The sequence below is a fragment of the Sinocyclocheilus rhinocerous genome, unplaced genomic scaffold (assembly GCF_001515625.1).
Source record: "Sinocyclocheilus rhinocerous isolate Xijiao unplaced genomic scaffold, SAMN03320098_v1.1 scaffold1163, whole genome shotgun sequence".
Lineage (NCBI taxonomy): Eukaryota > Metazoa > Chordata > Actinopteri > Cypriniformes > Cyprinidae > Sinocyclocheilus > Sinocyclocheilus rhinocerous.
This window is the reverse complement of record NW_015642328.1, coordinates 403,504-424,393: the sequence shown is the minus strand read 5'-3', so window position 1 is coordinate 424,393 and position 20,890 is coordinate 403,504. Positions and strand designations below refer to the sequence as shown.

The window sequence follows — 20,890 nt, the reverse complement described above, 5'->3', positions numbered from 1 at the left end:
AACACTCCTATTTAGGATACATCAGCTTCATTTCAATTTACTCTTAAGTGTCTGCTCAGTGTGTTGTCATAGCAACAGAAAAATGTGTCATTAGGACTAGCGAATGCACCACTTTTTCATTTCAGATATGAAACCAATGTTGGCGTATTCAGAAAACGGGCAACTACAAAAGAGAGCACAACATAAACAGCTCGTTTCTAAATTGACTGCACCATCAGCTAGAACGTTTCCATTCTGACCATTCATTCACACGAGTTTGTTTTTAGCCCCTCCCATTCCACACTGGACCATCTTACCCCTGTGTCTTCTGGTACCAATCGGCTCGGATGAGGTTTGAGGTAAGAATGATGACTCTGAATCCCTCCTCGTACCAAAGCAGCATCATTTTCCTGCAAAAGGCAACTACGATTTTAACACGACTGATCTTACATAATGTCATTCATTTGATGCAATCTCTTTCTTTCATTTGTGTCTACCATTAAACCCTATGGCACATTTACCAAAGACTCAATATTACTTCCCTGCATAATAACTTTGATTTCACCTAAAATCCATGGCTTTTTGTGTCAAGCGATATAAAAGAATACATTTAAAACAATGGGGCACATTTATTACGCCTTCAGCTTTTGTGTTGTATTAATTATAACAAAAACCCAACGTATTGAAATACAAAATCAATTCTATGCTGTTCTTTGTGTGAAAATGTATTATTTCACTTAATAAAATAAGAAAATAACTCTCCATGTTCTTCAGAGAGGGGCGTTTAGAACTAATTTAAAGGCAAATTAGCACATGAAGACTTGACAAAGGTGTTCGAGAAGGATTATACTGCCAATCTTTTTGTTCTTTTGCTTCCTTTTTTGTTCAATTTATATAAAATAAGACAAGCCATTTAATTTGCTCCTCTGGAGTCAAAAATGCTCAATCCTGTTATGTCTTTCTCTGTTGAATAAAACATGAAAGAAGATTATTGTGAGAGAAAACAGTACTCTAGGAATATATCACATTAAAATTGAATACTGCGCCTGTTTAACATCTCATTTCAATTTATCACAACAGTGATTCGTAGTAGTTCGAGGAGTGCTACATTCAATATGCATTATGCTACTGGCTGCTCATAAAACCAAAATCCTGATCAAGGTCTTAATTAAATTATATAAGTGAGCTACAACACCACCACTGTTGCATTGCTACTTAAAAACCAAGCCACCACTAGAACCACACCAATATATGCTTTCTGAGTGTTTCATTTCATAACTGTGAGCATTAATATGTTTTAATGTTAGAAGATGTTAGGTGCTCTCCTGACTGAGCAAATTGCTTTATCCATATTCAGTGATGGTACTGATGGGATGTGGCTTACAGCTGGCATTTCAGCTTATCCCAGAGGAGTCCCATGGTTCAGGTGCAGGCCAGTAAAGCGCTACACATCAGACTCAAGCATTTAACTGGTGGCATCCTATGACAGTGTCACGTTAAAAGTCACTGAGCTTTTTGGTATAAACCGTTCTACTGAAAAAGCTTATATGGTTGAATGCTTTATTTTACGCACCTGTTTTATGGCTGTACATATATGTTTAACAATGTAATGTACAGGATTTTTACTAGAAACTTCAAGCTTAAGTCTTATTTTCTTCACCCACTGTCTCACTAAAATTATATAGATAAATAAAACATCCAACACTCACGTATGATGTGTGCCAAATGCAATATCCAGTTTGGCCTGTTAAAAACAAGACAGAGTTTCATTGACCAAGACACAGCTTTTTTTTAGTATTCCTTTTTTTAAACATTAAAAAGCCTGCCTAAAAGTATTTTTATATGTTTTTCCAATATACACAGTTACTGAAAGACATAATATTTTAGAGGACCTCAGACTACCATAAAGTTTAAGGCTTCCCTCTAGTGGAAAAAGTAGATTATTGCAAAAATGACAGAACCTGGCAGAAACGAATATGTGGATATGGTTTGGCTTGCTCGATTAACCGAGCCTTGGACTCTCTTTTTTCTCCGTGAACGAGTATGACCGGTTTGTCCCTAAAAACAGCAAAAACAAACAGCATAAGTACTCACTGACATGTGTTCAGTGTGGTGAAATGAGTGTGCAATTCTACATCAAATCCAAAAAGGTGAGATTTCATCCTACCTGAATTCAGGTGGATACTGCTCCACCATCCATGGAATGTCAAAGCAGTAATTAAACTACAAAAGAAAAAAAAAAGATGTTGATGATCAGGATAAAAACATTACAACATTTTGTATGGTTGGTAGTAGTCTCTTTAGCTGCAACTTCATTCATTAACACAATACCTGTACAGACTCTTTCAGGGTTCCAAACATTGGAGAAAGTATCTCTGATTATAGAACAGAAGAAGAAAACAGATTATTATAAGATGATTAGAAATATATAACGTATCAGAACTTAGACAAACTCTTTACATACCTTTGATATGCAGCGCTCCAGTGTTGAACTTTTTTGGTATCCCAGTGACTTTGTTTAAATAAAAACGATACATGTCATTCATAGACAATAAATTGGTCTCAAAGAAATCAGCTGGCTCTTCTTTATAATAACTAGTGCCATGAGGACTCGAAGGACGTTTGTCTTCAGTCTTCTTCTTAGGATTTACATCAGACTTCTTGGGCTCTTTTTTCGGGGCAGGTGGTGGAGTTTCATCATCACTGCTTGAGAGGTTCCAGCCTGCCTCCTCTGTTTCTCTCTTTCTCTTTACAGAAGGTGAAGGGTTGCTTTCATATTTTACAGGGATGGTTTGATTCACATGTGTGGCTTTCCTGGCTTCAGATCCCATGGAGGGAGCGGACGGTTCTTTTACAGAATGGTTGTCCTCATTGCGTTTTGGACTCAGCTTAGGCTCTTGCTTGAAGAAAGTGGTGATCGTATCAGGTTTTCTTTCTAAATCAGGTTTAATGCTTGGTTTGTTTGAATCCTTCTGAGGTGTTGGAGGAATAATGTTGTCCTCGTCTTCACTATCTGATATGGTCCACTTGCCATGTTGACTGTCCTGGGACATTTTTGTTCAGCTGTGGATCACAGTATTATTTTACTTTTATAGTTGCACACAGTAAACCATATACTGTAAACTTTCATACTATGTAATGTATACAACACTGCTGGTTTTGTGTTAAAATAACAACTTTGTGTATTTGCACAGGTAGATGGAGTTTGTACAAGAGATAAATGCTCGCATAGATGATAGATCGTAAAGCTACACTGTATGCGTTACATAATACCAATGTAGTTCAACGTAAATTAACGTAGACTTACAAAGAGGCGGGAAGAGGAAATGTAAGACTACAAGAAGATACTTTTAAAATTGTTTACGGTTATAAAGAAAGATAAGTGCTGCAAATATACAGCTACAAAACTGCTAGACCCTTGTCCATTTGAAACTCATATCATAACAGCACCACAACAGTTCGCTGTGTTTTGATTTGGCATGCACTCGCTCCGAGTCTGACTGTAAATTCTACATGTAGCAACAGCAGAGACACGCCACGATGTTCTTCAAAATAAAAGTCTATGATACTTCGACATTGAACAATCTTATAATTTCGACTTTAATTTCATAATTATGACTTATGCCATAATTTCGACTTTATATGTTTAGCTTTCAGCAAACATATTTTTTTTTAGATGTGGCGGAAGTGGGCTTCCATAAATCTAATGTTTTGTAAATAAATATGCAACTGGGAGTTTTTTTTTTTCAGACAAAGTTTCATTAAGAGCTCATTGTCATCCCATAACTCAACATTCTAAAAGTTTTATTTATTAAATTAAATTAAAATTAAATGTACATATTTTTTTTTAGATGTGGCGGAAGTGGGCTTCCATAAATCTAATGTTTTGTAAATAAATATGCAACTGGGAGTTTTTTTTTTTCAGACAAAGTTTCATTAAGAGCTCATTGTCATCCCATAACTCAACATTCTAAAAGTTTTATTTATTAAATTAAATTAAAATTAAATGTATGCATTTAGCAGACGCTTTTATCCAAAGCGACTTACAGTGCATTCAGGCTATAAATTTTTTCCCAGTATGTGTATTTAATTATTTATTAGTTCTTTTAAAAGAAAATTAAGTGACAAGCAAAATTCATAGAATAATAATAGAATTATAATCAAAATAATAATGTAAATATTGCATAATAAGTAATGATTCTAATGTAATACGTAATATTTTAACACGTCTAGGCTATTTTTTTTTATCAGTATTTCATTACAACAGCGTATACTGTGTTTGTGTTTTTGCATTACAATAATGAGGATGGGGGTACTTAATTGTCATGAAAATAATGTAAAATGCAAACATCCGTAATTGCCCTAAAATAAGCTTTTACTTTAAGCGGAATACATTTTTTCTTACACGTTAATAAATTGGTTTGAGGGGTGAAATATGTTGATGAAAGATTTCTCGAAATTTACTTGCAATGAGTAGCTTTTTACACTTTTATTTTGAAAATAACGGACTATTCATCGTAGATCGTTCTCATGTTTCTATCCAGTCAGCGTCTCTGGTACTGCGTGCTTAAACCGCACAGACAACCAATCCCTCACATCCATACGGTTTCTATGCAAACATATATAACTTTCCAGAAGCCTTCAGATTTTTTTAAAATCTAGGTTGTCTCAATGCAAATATTCACAACTGGAAGAAGCTTTTGGAGTGAGAGAGAAATAAACAATGCCGAGAGGAAAAAAATGGAGTTGGTAAGATTTGAGTTAATGTTGTTGAACGATGTCATGACGCTTGTGAAACAGATTCTGGTGTGGATGCTGAGTTGACACGGTATTTACAAATGACAATACTGTGATCAAGGTAACGTTAAGTGGTTCAAAAGTTAAACGACAGAACATTGTCACATTTCTTTGTAAGTTAAGTGAACGAGCATAGGATGGATCTGTGCAGCATTATTGAAAAAGCTGGGTGTTGTAGCATTTAGATAACATGTTAGATGTGAATAGAAAAGTAAATGTGAGGTTTCTTGACATTACAGACACAAATGAAAAAAAAAAAAAAAACATTTCTCTACCTCAAGAGCGAAATCCGGGAGACAAGTCAGTAAATTCGAGTAAAATCACAGGCTTCGCTTATCCCGTGCGAATGCACCACACGAAATTCAGATGTGGTTGGGTAATTTCAAAATCACACAAGGTCCCCAGGTAATACTAATCCCGTGCGAATAGGGCTTATGTCTGTTCACATCAGAGCAATATGCTTAGGATATAAGGTTTGACATTACTAGAGTGAATTTGTTTAACATTAAAGCCATTTTGTGTGAAATAGTGGGGGGTAACTAGTGTAACCACCTGTTATGCTGAATTGTTGGATTTGGTGACCATGCTATATATCTTTAACATCAGACTAAAATTCTTTCTTTCTGTTTTACAGTACCACTGATTTATTTTACACATCTATTTCACCACAGCATTTCAACAAACACCCTCTTCACCCCACCGTGCTCACAGTAGTGTGCATGAACGCCAGGCATATTCTCCCACAAACATTTACTGGACAAGTGATCTCTAATCACAGATTTCTTTCATCTGCGTTCAGTGTTAAACACAGATTCTTTTCTTAAAAATCCTATGAACATTCAGTGCGATCCCTCTCTGTTTACAGTCCAATGCCAAATAAAAACGTATGTTTCAAATGAAACTTATGTTTCTGATTTTAATGTTGCAACTGCTGGGGTTATACATACTTCTTAATAAAGATTGCAGATTGACTCTGAATGTAATATATCCATGTCTATGTTCTTTAGGTCTTCCATCAATGTGATGTGGGTAAGAAAGGTTATTTGTCCAGAGAAGATCTTAAGATAGCGGTGGTCATGCTTTTTGGATACAAGCCATCAAAGGTAGGCTACAGAAAATAATCAGAATCACTTGCTTGATATTTTTCAATATATACATTTACTCTCTTTAACTGAGACCCGCTTGGTTCTGAAATTCTATTCTGGGGTCAGTTGCATAAACCTCTATGTTAAGACTGTCTTAGGGTGTGTTCACACTGAATTAAAAAAATTATGGCCAGTCTTAAAGAAACAAATGAGATGTCTTAACTTTTAAGACTAGTCTATGCAACCGGCCCCTGCTGGGAATCTGTTGACTAGCTTTGCAGGGTTGCCAGGATTTCACAAGAAAACCCGCCCAATCGCTACTCGGACGGACTGAAATCAATCCGAGTCGTTCTAGTGCCAACAAATCACGATAGTGTTGAATAAATAAATAAGTAAAAACTGTTTTTATGTAACCTCAAATAACCTCGGTTCCTCATCCTCAGCGATTCGCTAGGACGCCACACCCAGGATCACATGACCAAAACGGTACAATTATTCACTCGAAGTAACCATTGCATATCCTCCTGAGACCCAGCTATGGAGTTTTTGCCTTTTATAACATAGTTGAGAACCATCCTTAAACAAAGTTAGTTATAAAAAAATCCTGAAACCTAAAGATTGATTGGTGATTTTTAAAAAAATCCCATTGTTTTTGCCTTTTCATGTCTATTCTTGTCATTTTATTTTTAGAAAAACTGAGTCCTGGTGTCCTCTACAGAGGACATAGCATAACATATAAATAAAATATAATTTTTCAAAAATGTTATTTTACCATATTTTTCTTATGCTCTAAACAATGTAATGACATGAAAAAATACTAAATTCACAAAGCTTTTTATTGCTGGTTCTCAGGAGGATATAGATATGACATATGTAGCATTGCTGTTCGTTTACTGCCTTGTAGAAAAGGGCATCATGTGGGGATTATGATGCTTACCTTTGGGTTTGGAACAACCATTCACATATTTTTCCGGAGTACAGTTCAAGTGCGAAAAAAGCCCTTTGGAAATCGCCTACCATCTAATTCAGACATTTGTGGTTTTGTGAGTGAGCAAAAGTGAGTAATAGTAAAAGATTTTGGTATCGAGGATTTGACTGCTACAGCGAAATGTGAGTTACTTCAAACAATGTTAGAATTAAACGTACTAGAAGTAGGTTTACGATTGCAACACAATATGCGCATGCGCAACGCGCAAATTGCCGCCTTTTTTATGTCGATAACTGCCAGAAGTGGATCGATCTCATTTTATCGGACTGTCAGATAATCAAAACAGTTTTACTGAGTGAAAACATGATTTCAATACTTACAGTGACAACTATTTGTGTGTGAAGTATAGCCTACATATATTTATGATTTTAAGCTGAAAGGGATTGGAGAGTTTTTTTTATTTACAGTTTTGCTTAATATTTTTAGTTTGTTTATATATTTTTGTTATAATTTAACATTAATTTTGTATTTTCTCTTGTAGTCAGAGACAAATATCTTGATGGAGAATGGCGCTGACTGTCCAGGTAAGGGCATAGTAACTGTTACATGTCGTCATATTGAATTACTGCATCACAGTTTGCTGTACAGTTGTACACATGCCAGTGCTGTGTATTTTAGTGTTTTGCGATTCACCTTCAGCAGACGCTCAACCCACATTGATGTGCAGTCTAAAATTATATTCACAATTTCGCTCCTGATTTATTTTTCTATGTGGAAAACCACATTTTATACCACTCAGGCAAAGTGAAAGGAAAAGGAGCTTGACGTAGATACCGTGTAATCTTTTTACACATTGCCAGTAATGAAATCCTGACAAACAGCGGTAAATAATGTTGCCGTGAAATGCATACAGGATTTCTACAGGCCCTTTTGACAGACAGAAACACTGAGGAAAATGGGGGTTTGGCAGGACAGCATTTTGAGGGAGACATTAAATGGTTGAAGACCTAGATTAGTAAGTAATTTGTTTCTTGTTTTGTCCCACAAGCAAATTGCTTTTGTATGCTGCCCTGTGGGAAAGCAGAAGATAATCTAGTTAAAGTGGCATGCTTTGTGTGATGAAATAATCCACCATCAAATCTTGCTCAGAGCAAATGGTGAATTAAATTGCCCCTCTTTTGAATTTCATGTGATTACTAAATTAGTGACGGTCGGGAGGAGAGGGTTGCTGGTGGTGATGTGGGAGGCTTGACTAGACTCAGTAGTGAAATGCTTTGGCAGGCTCATCGCACGGAAAAGAGGCCACTTAAGGCTTCAGAGCTACACGGTGTTCACAATACCACTGCCACTTGCCTAGCCCACTCACCCCCTTGCCACTGTCCTTTTCTTTATCTCACTCTCTTTCGTCTCTTTTCACTAGCGAAATAAGCGAGAAACAGAGGAAAGGTCACACAGCTAGCTATCTTCTAATTGCGATTTCTAGTGCCTCTATTTTTAGCACAGAGGCATGAAAGCTTCAGGATGTGAGATGTTGTTGATTCAGAAATCCCTCCACAATGGTAACTGATGGATATTTACATTACATTTACATTTACATTTAGTCATTTAGCAGACGCTTTTATCCAGAGCGACTTACAAATGAGGACAATAGAAGCAATCAAAATCAACAAAAGAGCAATGATATACAAGTGCTATAACAAGTCTCAGTTAGCTTAACGCAGTACACATAGCAAGGGTTATTTAAATAATATAATAAATAAAAAGAAAACCAATAGAATAGAAAAAGAATAGAGCAAGCTAGTGTTAGAGGTCTTTTTTGCTTTTGTTAATTGTATAATAAATGAAAAGAAAACAGATAGAATACAAAAAGATTAGAAAGCTAGTGTTATTTTTATTTTTTTATAAAGAAAACAAGCAGCAAATGAATAGAGTGCAAGTGTTTTTTTAAAGAATAGAATTAGAATATTATTGTTATATTTAATAACAGATGTTTATTTTTGGCCTTTTTTTGTGTTAGGGATACAATGCAAGGCGCAAACTCGCCTTGCCTCCAATGCAAGGCGCAAACTCGCCTTGCCTCCATGAGCGCCACAGGTTAATGTGACAGAGCAACCACTACACCATGGCTTTGAATAGTTGGAGTAGTTTTAGTTTATTGATTAATACGTTGTTTGCATTTGTCTGTAGCATTTTTATAGGAATACTTAGGCCCAATTCTATTTTATACCCCTTCCCCTACACTCTGCCTACCCCTTCCCCTTGTCCCTTGAAACAGAGTGGGGTGAAAATATTCCCCTAAGAATTGGGACACCACTACTACACCGTTACACGTCATCGTACGTAGTCTAGCTCCTACAATACACACACCTAGGGGTTGCGCCGACTAATCGACTAGTCGGCTTCAATGCTCTGCCATGACGCTTTAAGCTTGACGTCGACTAGTCGCTGGTCCTATAGAGGGCGCAACAGGATAAGACATCTTTGAAGGACTTCCACATTTATGCTCCGTTTCCAAACAGTTCCTGGTGTGTGCATTAGAGCCTTTAATTACCGTTCTATATTAATGTGCTGCTTACTGACACACACATACAGTATATCAGAGATTGCGCAGCTCACACATCCAGGAGCAAAGAAGCTTGTCAGCGCTGCCCCACGACTTTTATTAATAACAGTTTAAATACTGAATCGCTACATTATATTTTCCAGCAACGAGAGGATAAAATCGCTGTTTTTGAAGTAAACTCACTCTAAAAAGTGAAACGCACAGACGCGCATACACGCAACTTTAATCTCTCTCTCTCTCTGTCTCGCTGTCTCTCGAATTGGTCTCTCTCTCTCTCTCTCTCTCGAATTGCAATATTTGAGAAAAGGGTTTAGCGATTTTTAATTATTGGGGGGCTAGCCCCCCTCAATGTCTATGGTGGTTATCGCCCTGATCAGACATGAAAATATGTTGTGGCACTATCGTGCAGTCTGTAATGATATGACGTTAGCAAACTTTAGCGATTTTTTGCAAACATTTCTTTGAGTAACATGACCGTAAATATGAACTCAAGATTGTAACAAAACAAATGATTACTTTTCGTTAAAATCTTTATTAATGCCAAAAATGCTTACATTTATGTATTTTTGTTCGCTCGGGCAGCCATGTTGCCGCTGAAGCCGGTTTACGCTGAGATAATTCATACCCCTTCGTTTGAAGTGTGGTCCTAGGGGAAGGGCTAAGGGGTAGAATTGGGATTGGGTCGTTAAATTATGCAGGTAAATACCATTTTGTGGTGACCATTATGATTCATAAAGAAGTGCTAAATTATTGACATTTCAGTGTGGCACATATTTCCTGCTATTCTAGTCTTTTATCAAAATATCAATTTATATTAATTTATTATTAACCATTTATCTGACACGAAAGTACTTATCAGATAATCAATATTGACCAGAATTTTTGTTTAATCTGTACATCCCTGCATAAATAGCCAGCATTTGTTGAGAACACTAGAGGAAAACTCAGAAAATGTCAAAGCCCTATGTATTGAACTGCATTCAGATTCATGCAAATGTAAACATGGGCTCTTCCCAGGCTTTGTATAACAAATATTTGATTATGATGGCACTTGATTTGAAAAGCCCAGACAAATGCTTGACTAACTAGAATGACACAGTAGATTAGATCTAAAGGTTTAGATTTTGTCTTCTGTATTCTCCAAAAAACTTCTTATATTTAGGCTGGTTATGCAACATTAAGCATCCATGCAGTGTTGTATTTCAGCTTCCCACCCTGGGCTGGATGGCTCAGGGATAGTCCGAAGTGAAAAGGGAGGAAAGAGCACATCAAATCAGAGATGTCCATGATTTTAAATAGGAGCTCTAGGCGAGAACACTGTTGCACATTTCCCTGTGTGTGTGTGTGTGTAAGTCAGGCAGTGGTCTGTTCTGCTGAATGAGTCACACAAAAGGAGAGAAGATGTGAGGATCAGAGGGAAGGGGAGGGCAGTGAGAAGAAAACCAATTGAAAAAATAAGAGCATAGAAAGACCCCAAGGTAGTGAAGATTGTAGAGAGGCAGAAATTAAGAAAGGGGTGGGAACTTGGGAAGGACGCACAGACCACCCAGTTGACACATCCTTGACTGATGGGCTCTGTATCACAGTGAATGTCAGTCAGCCCTGATCTGGCTTCCTGCACCAGCATTGTTTAAAGGCACGAGGGAAACAGAGAGAGAGAGATGGGTTTTAAAGAGGTCTGCACAGCTCTTCGTCTTTTATTTGTTGCCAAACATGCTGTCTGGGTTATACGTAAGCCTGTGCACTTCTTTTTTTTGTTAGAGAGTGTAAGGGTATTAAAAACTGAACTAGGTAGATGCATTGTGCGTCTATAATACTTTTATAAATTAATTCAAATATGTAGGTTAAGTAATAGATTTTCATGGCTATGTGATGATAACAGAAACAGATATCGCTTATGTGGTGTTTAAAATCTCTGTAGGCCAAAGTTGTCCTAATTCTATCAACATTTGGCAGCACACTTTAAAGTCAACATGAAATGAAAATTTCCTCGTCTATTTTTTAAATGCATGTTATTGATCTTATTGTGAATAATTCATCCATGCATGTTTCATCGCCCTACATTTTAAATTTTCAATAATTTTGATTTTTGATAATCCATCTCACATGGGTGTATGTCACAGTGCGGATAAAAAGAACTGTCACTACTTCTGTTATGTTGTGACTTTAAGAAAACGTGATTGTGTTTTAGTTATTAAAGGTTCTTGCTAAGGCAAGCATTACTATTACTATTGCTTAGGATAAGGGATTTGGACAATTTTGAAAACATCGGTATGTATCTTGTACTTCACCATTTGTGCTACAGGTATACAGTATGTGATGCCTCAAATCATGCAGCTTGAGAAGAGGTGTGCTATTACTTTTCTAAGCAATCAGACGTGTGATTTTTCAGACAAAAAAGGAGGGAAGGAGGGAGGCATGTCATATCTAGGGACCAGAATATCATAGAAACTTGATGTTGGGATTTTTCACATGGACTAGTGAGCAACCAACTAGCAACTAAAACCCATCCAGAACACATTAATGACCACATAGCAGAACCTTGATAATCACTCTAGCGTTGTGGTTGTGTTTCTTCTAGTCAAGCACCACTCATGTTTTCTTCAGAAAGAGGTACAAATCTGCTTACGAACTTGTTTTTAGAAAACAGTCCTTTCTGTGTTCATGTAGTATTCTTTTATCACTTGGCGTGAGATTCTCAAAGGACAGATTACAGCGTATGTTTTGGCATGACTCGAAGTGCAGTGGAGCCATCACATCTGTCCTTGGATCTCTTAATTAATTTATTCTTTTCCCAGTAGAGGTTTATCCCCCAGTTTCTCAGCCATCACTGTCAGCGTAGCCCACCCAGATCTCCTCGCCAGACGCCCTCTGTGTATTTGGTGTTTCACGAGAATGCTGTCTAGAACTCCCCAGCCTACCTTTTTCATCTCAATAACAGCACTCAGAGAAAAAATGACTACCCTGCAGGCAAGAGGGAAAGATATTACTCCTTTAAACACAGTGCTTTCAGATGACTGCCATGTAAAGGAAGAGCATGCACTTCAGACGAGAGCTTTGTAATAAACCCAGTATTCTATCTCTCCCTCTCTATCTCTGAAAGGGGTCCCACTGGAGCGGTTTGTGTCTCTCATGGAGAGGAAGATGTCAGCAGAAGATCCATATGAGAAGACGAGGCAGATCTTCAGTGCATTTGATGTACACTGTATGTTCCTCCTCTTTCTCTATGCGTTCTGCATGTTTTAACACTTTTGCTTCAATACATTTGAGTTGATAGAAAATTAGACTGGTGATATATCTGCTTGCAGACCCCATGATCTTTATTTTGTGGAAATGCTAAAGAATAGCATATCAGTTAAAAAACCTGTGCAGTCTTTTTGCACCTGTGCAAATTATTTTGGGATTGTCTTCTTTGCAAGTACAAGGCACGAGGCATGAGGCACGAGGCACGAGGCACGAGGCATAAGGGGGGGAAGTCGTGGCCTAATGGTTAGAGAGTCGGACTCGTAACCCAAAGGTTGCGGGTTCGAGTCTCGTACCAGCAGGGATTGTAGGTGGGGGAGTGAATGTACAGCGCTCTCTCCCACCGTCAATACCACAACTGAGGTGCCCTTGAGCAAGGCACCGAGCCCCCAACTGCTCCCCGGGTGCCGCAGCAAAAAAAATGGCTGCCCACTGCTCTGGGTGTGTGTTCACGGTGTGTGTGTGTGTTCACTGCTGTGTGTGTGCACTTTGGATGGGTTAAATGCAGAGCACTAATTCCAAGTATGTGTCACCATACTTGGCCACATGTCACTTCACTTTCACTTCACTTTCATATGCACACTAAATGTGGGGTTTTAGCTGAGCAAAACAAAACAGTGCAAGCGACAAGTACTAATGAATATTCAATTCATTAGTGGTTATGAATATTCAATTCAATTCAATTCAAGTTTATTTGTATAGCGTTGCAAAGCTTTATTTGTATAGCATTGCAAAGCAACTTTACAGCAAATTAAGTTTCTACAATATTTAGTGGTAGCTTATCAGTGGTGACTGTCAGTTATTACTTGATGTTGGGATTTTTCACATGGTCTGACGCAAGAAACAAGTCATTTGTAATTTTAACAAGTGCAGTTTCTGTGCTATGGTGGGGCCTGAAATTCTTCATAGAGATCATTTTTTTGCAGGAAGGAGCACAATTGAGCAGACACAACTTTTTCTAAAATTGTAGACATAAAAGGAAGATTTGAGATATAACAAGGCGCTCTGATTGTTTTTGTTGTAGAATACGATAGGGGATATATTCACACGTTATAGAAATGAAATGATGGTGTATAAAATTGATTTTAAGATAAAAAATAGACAATAAAGAATTAACTTGACGGAGCTCAAACTCAAAACACACGGCCTCAGTTCAAACACCAACAGCCATTGGTATATATAATATTTCACGTACTAAGTTTAGGCCCCATTAGCCAAGGAGAACTAGAAGTAAACAATATTAGAGGCCTAGAATAACTGGGAGCATCATTTCTGTGCAGTTCACATTTATTGACCAAATTAGTTGTGCAAGGACTTTGTGGTTTGCTGTGTTTACAGTTCCTGTAACTCAGCTGGTAGTGCGTGGTAGAAGGGTTTCTATTCCCATAAAAGAAACATACATATTGGCAAGATGTGTACCTTGAGTCGTTTTGAATAAGTATGTGCTCAGTGTGAAGTTGAAATGAATGCAATGCATGGTGCACTTGTCGCAGGGAGGAATTTTTTATTTTTTTTTATTATTCTTCTCTAAACAAGGGTTGGTGCTTTTGTCAGCTATTATATTTGGTTGCAAATTTCTAATGTGTAGTTTGCACACGATTGTGGTATTGGGGATGGGTGGTGTTTTCATATTATTGCAGTAGAGGGCGCCATGTGTCCTTTTTTTGGCCCACTGTGACTATCAGGCAATGGATATTCTCCCCCCTGGTAGTTTTTTTCCTTTCATATTTGTGGAAAAAGAAATAAACCTTTTTTGGTGATTTAACTTCTGATTTTTAAACAGTTAATGCCTGATAAACTAGAAAGTAAAATACAAAGGTTCCCTTTATCTTTAACTGCTGTTCCTGAAGTATATTTCTGCCCTATATGAAGTTAAACTATGAAACTAGTGTCTGAACCAATGTTTTATTCTTCAAGGTTGGGTAGAAAACAGTAAAATGGGTCTTGTGGTCTCCGTGGATCATTCGCCCTCTCTGGAACTGTTTATAGGATATTCCAATGAGAGGCAAATGTATAATTAACTAATTAATTTTGTTACAGAAATAATTTCACTGAGTAAGTTAGAAGTGACCACAGGAGGAGGATATCAGCTGACCTTGATTGAATCTGCTCAGAATGGTCAAGGGATCTTATTTCATTAACCCTGCTGACCCGCCATTAAAGAGGAAAACTGGTGTGTTTGAGCATAATAATACATGTGAAGGCTGCCTCTTCAGCAGATGTTTGATGGACCCATTATTGCCCGAAGCTGACTCTCTCATTCACTTTCTGTTTATCTCTTTGGTATCTCATTTGCTTTTTCAGACTGCTTTGAAATATCTCCGACTTCCTGTGAGCCTTCCGATCAGGCTTTGGAGCATTTTTACATCCTCCTAGGACCTAAAATAGTCTCCAGCAATATAAAAATAAAGTAGTAGGCATTTAAAAAATACAGTTGGCTTTTAATTAGAATTGTGAATGTTAATGAACCACCAAATTGCTGTGAGCAAGTTCACTCAACCCTTGTACGAATTCTGAGCGACCTGAAAATGAGCTAATTTTAGAACCGAGATTGTAAGTGTGATTCTGACTTACTCTTAACTCACCCAACTTATTGCAATTCTGGTCTTAACTGTGTATATCAGCACTGACAATTGATAGTGCTATAAAATGCTCTTTGTATCAAATTTGAATCTTTTTGAAAATGAAATTGGCTTCTCATTAAACGGTTGTGAATGAACATGCACAGCTGGAAAGCTGAAGGACAACTATCAGGCAGGTGTTCTCCAGCAGAGCTTACATGCTAGTAAAGTGTCTTAATAATTTCAGCTGTTCCCAGATTGACTGTCTTTGTTCCTCTGCCAGCTAAGCTTAAACCCTCTGTCCTGGCTTTCTCTGCCTGATGTTCCTGTCAGACTGCCAACAGAGGCAAGTCCTCTCCTATCTGCGGCTGAACAGTTTGCGCTGGATGAGATGTTTGACTGTTTCATCTGCACCGTCACCCCCGTCCTCATCTTCAATGGGGACGTGCTGGAAGCTAAAGCGCGCTGAAGTGCGTCGCTCCCATTCATATCTGAAGTGGCAGCCTGCCCGGTGACAGAGCATGCTCGGTGCAGTTGGAAACCCTCCCGTTCTCACCCGGTGTGAAAGTGAGCTGAGCTCCCTGCCGATTCCAACTCAGGCTTTGTCATCAAAACATTTGTTTTCTCCTGCATTCAGCAAATAAATCATGCAATTATGCACCTTTCTAACACTTCAAATTCTTTTACATATGAGATGAGTCATTTTTCTACAGTAGTTTTGCACAGATCTTCTAGTTTTTGCAGTTGTCCGCTCTCATCCCTGTTGTCGTGGCTTTGGAGGGCAGTGTTTGGTTACGGTTGGTGAGCTGGTGTTGTCGGGTCTGGCGTGTTGACATGCATGTCACAGTGCTCCGCGACCCCCACCCCCCCATAATCCCCCCGCTCAGTGCGCTGCTGTGCCTCTCATCAATTCAGCAGACACGCTAAACAGATTCCACTCTCAGCTCTGACTTTGGATGCGAGTGCTCTAAACTTCCTCAGGGGAGCCATTTCCTGCAAATCAAAGTCCTGCGTGCCAGCCGCTGAGAAGAAGGCACAACAAGCTGTTCCTTTGAGCTCTCAGGAAGAGGCTCCCGGAGACACTCTGAGATCTCAGCCGGTCTTGCTTCTTGCTCTCACAATATCAGGCAAAAAACTGCAAGTGGACTTAGGTATACTTCATTTTCCACGCTGTCTTGCATCTAGCTTTTCAGAGTATATTCCTTTGACCATGAGTGTGGATGGACACATCTTGTGAACCAATCTTTTCAAGTGCTCGGATCACTCACACATGCACTGTTGTAGGGGTGGGCAATTTTATCGATTAATTAGAATTTTTTATTCCTTTTTTTTCATGGTTTTGAATACAAATATTAAATATTACAATTAGACACGTTGACGATACGCCAGTGGTTACAGTTAAGAGAAAACAAAAATGTAGACTATATCCATAGTCTTGGATGTCCACCAAGTGCATGTTTACATAGAAAACACAATGGAAAAGCAGCAAAGCAAAATGCTAAAATCTGTAAAGAACTACTGCTGTATGTTTGATATTTCATGTTTGCATGATGGTGACAGGCTAAAAGGCTGTTATTGTCTTTGTTTTTACAAAACATGTTTAACTGGTGTTAAACTTGTAGTCATTTTGAATTTGAATTGTCTTGACTTTTTGAGTTAAAGCCTGTTCACACCAAGGATGATAACTATAAAGATAACGATAAAAATATAGTTCTAAAAATCGTTCTCAATATTACAGAATAGCAAAGTCCACACCACAGCTATAATGATAAAGGCACAGAGAAACAATATCGTTGGAATCACTTTCAGAATGATTTTTTTTCCAGCTAATGAATGATAAAAATATGACGCCCAATCAGAATCATTCCTGCTATAATGAACTTAAATGAATTTTTAATGAATTTAAAGCGGCAGACGAGCGTGCGCTTAGAATAAACAGACGATATTGTCTGCTGGTGTGGACGCTAATATAGTTATCTTTATAGTTATCGTTCTTGGTGTGAACAGGCCTTTAACCTCTAAAACTGCATGTCTTTTTTGCGTAAGAAATATTTAGTATTTTTCTTATTTGTGAACATATATGATATGTTTAAAACACGTTTGCACAATATATGCCTTCATATTTCATGGATCTTTTATTCAAAGATATTTATCAAGTCATTTGTTTTACATTTGCACCATGTTAACCAATTCTTGTGTGATGCACTTGGAATAAAACTTTTTTTAAACAAATGGTTAGCAAAGAGAAAGTTACTTGAATCATGTTGCAGTTACATTTTTAAGTTGACCGGTTAAACATAAAAAATCTAAATCTTGAATTGGTCAAAACCTAAGAAAACAAGATTTTATTTTTGTCATATTGCCTAGTCCAACACTGTTGTCTGCTAACAAGTCCTCACAGACTCAAAATCTGGCCTGTATATGGACGGTGTGTGTGAACCTCATCGGACTGTAAATATGACAAAAATAACATCACGCAGATAGTCTGTGAGCCGGAGCAGAACACGGACAAGGGAAGTGTACTTTCAGCTTTATCCACCAGCTTTTTAGTGGGTGGAACGAGCAAAGAAAGCTGATTTTATTCCTTAAGATAAGCAAATATAATGAGAGTGCGCTCTCAGGTGTGCTTATCTCATCCTCTTTGCTTGATCTCTTGCAAGTGTGGCACTCTAATAACACACCCGGCCCCACAGTAAACAACTTTTTGATGTTTTAAAGTATTAGTCTTGTTAACACTTGCTCTGAATTTTTGTGCTCTCTACAGGTCGTGGCTTCTTGAAGCTGGATGACTTCAAAAGCGCCTTCAAGCGAGTTGCCCCTCGTCTGCCGGAGAGGACTGTGCTGGAGGCTTTCCGGTAAGAGTTCAGGCCTGCGGCCTCTCTGTAGATACATCATTCAGAGGGTTCTTTGGTCTGAATCATCTTCCTTCTTGATTTCCTTTTCCAAAGTAGATTACAAAGGCAGGTGGATGTAATTACGCCATGAATGTGAAGTCAGAAAGGGATTTTTGTGCCCATCGCTCAGAACAGGCCACCCACTTCAACCTCAGCAACAAGTTGTGTGTTTGGCCGAAGCTTTGTTACTCAAACCCCTTCAGTGTGAGGGAAAATGTTTGATACAGTCCCATGTGAGAGTAGCACAGGTCTGAGAGTCTGAAGGCTTGCGGTGTTGAGATCTGGCTGCTCATTAGGGTGAGAACAGTTCATTTGTGCCATGCACCCTGTGGAGTTTCTCAGCCCCTTTCCACTCCTGTTCAGACCCCATGGCTGCTCCACGTGTCTCTGTACACCTCATCTTCACCGTCTCGCTCAAAACAGCTCTGAACAGGTGGGATTCCGAGTCTGCGTGTGCTGTGCATTCACACCCATTTCAAACAGTTATCACTAGACCCAGAGTTATCGCCGGATCCCAAAGCCAATATGACATTCGACAATCTCCCACTAAGATCTCCGCATTACTTTCGTATGATGTATCTAGAGGTTTCAGCTTGTTCCTGCGTTTGCAGTTATAGTGACACATTATTATCAGCCCTCAGCTGAGTCTCTCTTCTCGGTTTCTACTCCTTTTGAAGAGGAGACGTGGATACTGTACGCGGTTCTGAGACGGGGGCAATTAATCTCTTTCATCCTTTGTTTGAGGGCTCAAGAGCTCGGAGATGCGACACACGTCTCCTTGTGCACAAACGTGTGTGTTTGTTTGTGTTTTGGACAGATTTAGTGCTTTGTTTGATGTGACTCATCCTCTGCTGTTGGCCACTGCTGCGAGTTGCAGCTACTGTTGAGAGCGACACGGTTGTCCTGCAAAGCCGGCAAATATACGGCCACCCTCTCAAACCATGATCACTGACAGCACAGATACTGTGTCCCTCTGACCTTAAGCTCAGCTGACTTACTAGGAGTTGATAACCTCAGATCCTCAGTGAGTCACTGTGTTGCTATGATTGCAATGACATGCCAGCACTGCATTGGCAGAGTGACTTATGAGTGCAGGAGGCATTGTGGCATTTGTTTTTTTTTAATTAAATGCCGCAGTCGTGTCAGAACCGAAGCGCTAAGGGCTTATGTCACAAGAAATCATGTAGCATGACTTTAGACATTCGATTAGTATCTAGCGACTTCTCATTTGGCATTAGGACTGTAGCTATTGATTATTTTGATAATCAGCTAATATAATGATCCAATATTAATCTGCATTGTATGGTGGCACAGTAGTGCACAACACAACGAAATCTCCACAACACAACAAAATCTCCACAACACATAGGACTACTTTCATTGTGTTTCGTTGTGCTAATTTCGTTGTTTTGTGGCTTGTTTCCGTTGTGCTGTGCTAATTTTGTTGTGTTGTAGCTTGTTTCTGTTGTGTTGCGACTTGTTTCTGTTGTGTTGTGGATGGTTTCTGTTGTGTCGTGCTAATTTCGTTGTGTTGTGGCTTGTTTCCATTGTGTTGAGCTAATTTCGTTGTGTTGCGGCTTGTTTCCATTGTGTTGTTCTAATTTCGTTGTGTTGCGGCTTGCTTCTATTGTGTTTTGCTAATTTCGTTGTGTTGTGGCTTGTTTCCATTGTGTTGTGCTAATTTCGTTGTGTTGCGGCTTGTTTCCATTGTGTTGTGCTAATTTCGTTGTGTTGCGGCTTGTTTCAATTGTGTTGTGCTAATTTCGTTATGTTGCGGCCGGTTTCCATTGTGTTGTGCTAATTTCGTTGTGTTGCGGCCTGTTTCCATTGTGTTGTCCTAATTTTGTTGTGTTGTGCACTACTGGGTCACCGTTGTTATGATTAATCACATCTTCATTAGAACATCTTGATATTCTTAAAATCCCAAGAACACTGTGTTTCTTTACAGTGTTTCCATCCTAACAGATCAAAAACATACACCACTACCAGTGTACTCTCTCTCTTTTTTTCAATATCATAATTTTGGGTTGTGTTGATTATATCTTTTAGAAATTGGACTGCATAGTTTGGGCTTAGTTATACATTTTTGTAAATTAATATTTTTGCATGAACTTTCCTTGTATAAGGCAATAGCTAAGAGATTTTCTTTCATATTCAGGCAAAAAGCTGAATTATATCCAAAAGTAATCTAAATTGGAATAGAATTAACTTCAGAAAGTACTTTTGAGTAAAATATTGTAAATGTAGTTTTGGTATTATTTATTACAGTAGTATAGAAGTAGCTTTTAATTTTTATATTTTCAGTTTAAGTTTTAGTAATTTTGTTACATATTTTTTGGATTTTTTCTTATTTATATTCTCTTTGGCTTTTTTTATTTTATTACTTTTTAGTTATTTTAGTACTTTTATATTATCTAGCCGCCAATACAGTTGAATTTATATTCATTTTATTTCAGATTTCTGTTTATGAAAACTTTTTTCTGTTCTTTTTTATTTCTAGTTAATAGGGCTGTCAAAATGGTTCAAAAAGTACATTTGAATTTTGTACTTAAATATTATCAAAATTCGAATTAAATTCGAATTTAAAATGCATAATTTCAGTTAGGGTGAAGAAAAGCTTTTGGCTTCTCTTCTGAGGCCACAAGAGGGCGCATCGAGCAAAATATTACTAATGCACGTTTATTCAGCATAAGATAACATGACTATCTGTGAAAAAAGTGCATAATGTTTAAAATAATGTTTATAAACCAATTATAATTAATTAAGTTGCTTAAACAACTACAAAACAGCATCATGCATGTATGCATAGTTTAATACAAAGGGCCGAAAGCCAATCACAC

At 38.0% G+C, this 20,890-nt stretch overlaps 2 protein-coding genes across 2 annotated transcripts in view; one reads left to right on the top strand and one right to left on the bottom strand.

The window, feature by feature from the left end:
• Positions 1 to 3,512, bottom strand: part of tdp1 (tyrosyl-DNA phosphodiesterase 1) — a 28,487-nt gene extending 24,975 nt beyond the window's left edge. The window contains exons 1-7 of the mRNA XM_016572663.1: positions 3,287 to 3,512; positions 2,444 to 3,042; positions 2,311 to 2,354; positions 2,147 to 2,202; positions 1,941 to 2,037; positions 1,689 to 1,723; positions 297 to 389 (exon numbers count right to left, since the gene is read on the bottom strand). Coding sequence (XP_016428149.1) covers positions 297 to 389; positions 1,689 to 1,723; positions 1,941 to 2,037; positions 2,147 to 2,202; positions 2,311 to 2,354; positions 2,444 to 3,032 — 914 coding nt within the window. The 5' untranslated portion in view covers positions 3,033 to 3,042; positions 3,287 to 3,512. The remainder of the gene's footprint in view (positions 1 to 296; positions 390 to 1,688; positions 1,724 to 1,940; positions 2,038 to 2,146; positions 2,203 to 2,310; positions 2,355 to 2,443; positions 3,043 to 3,286) is intronic.
• Positions 3,513 to 4,631: 1,119 nt separating this feature from the next.
• efcab11 (EF-hand calcium binding domain 11) overlaps positions 4,632 to 20,890 on the top strand; it is a 59,850-nt gene continuing 43,591 nt past the window's right edge. Inside the window, exons 1-5 of the mRNA XM_016572662.1 lie at positions 4,632 to 4,728; positions 5,784 to 5,879; positions 7,331 to 7,373; positions 12,456 to 12,557; positions 17,921 to 18,011. Of these exons, the coding sequence (XP_016428148.1) occupies positions 4,651 to 4,728; positions 5,784 to 5,879; positions 7,331 to 7,373; positions 12,456 to 12,557; positions 17,921 to 18,011 (410 nt within the window). The 5' untranslated portion in view covers positions 4,632 to 4,650. The remainder of the gene's footprint in view (positions 4,729 to 5,783; positions 5,880 to 7,330; positions 7,374 to 12,455; positions 12,558 to 17,920; positions 18,012 to 20,890) is intronic.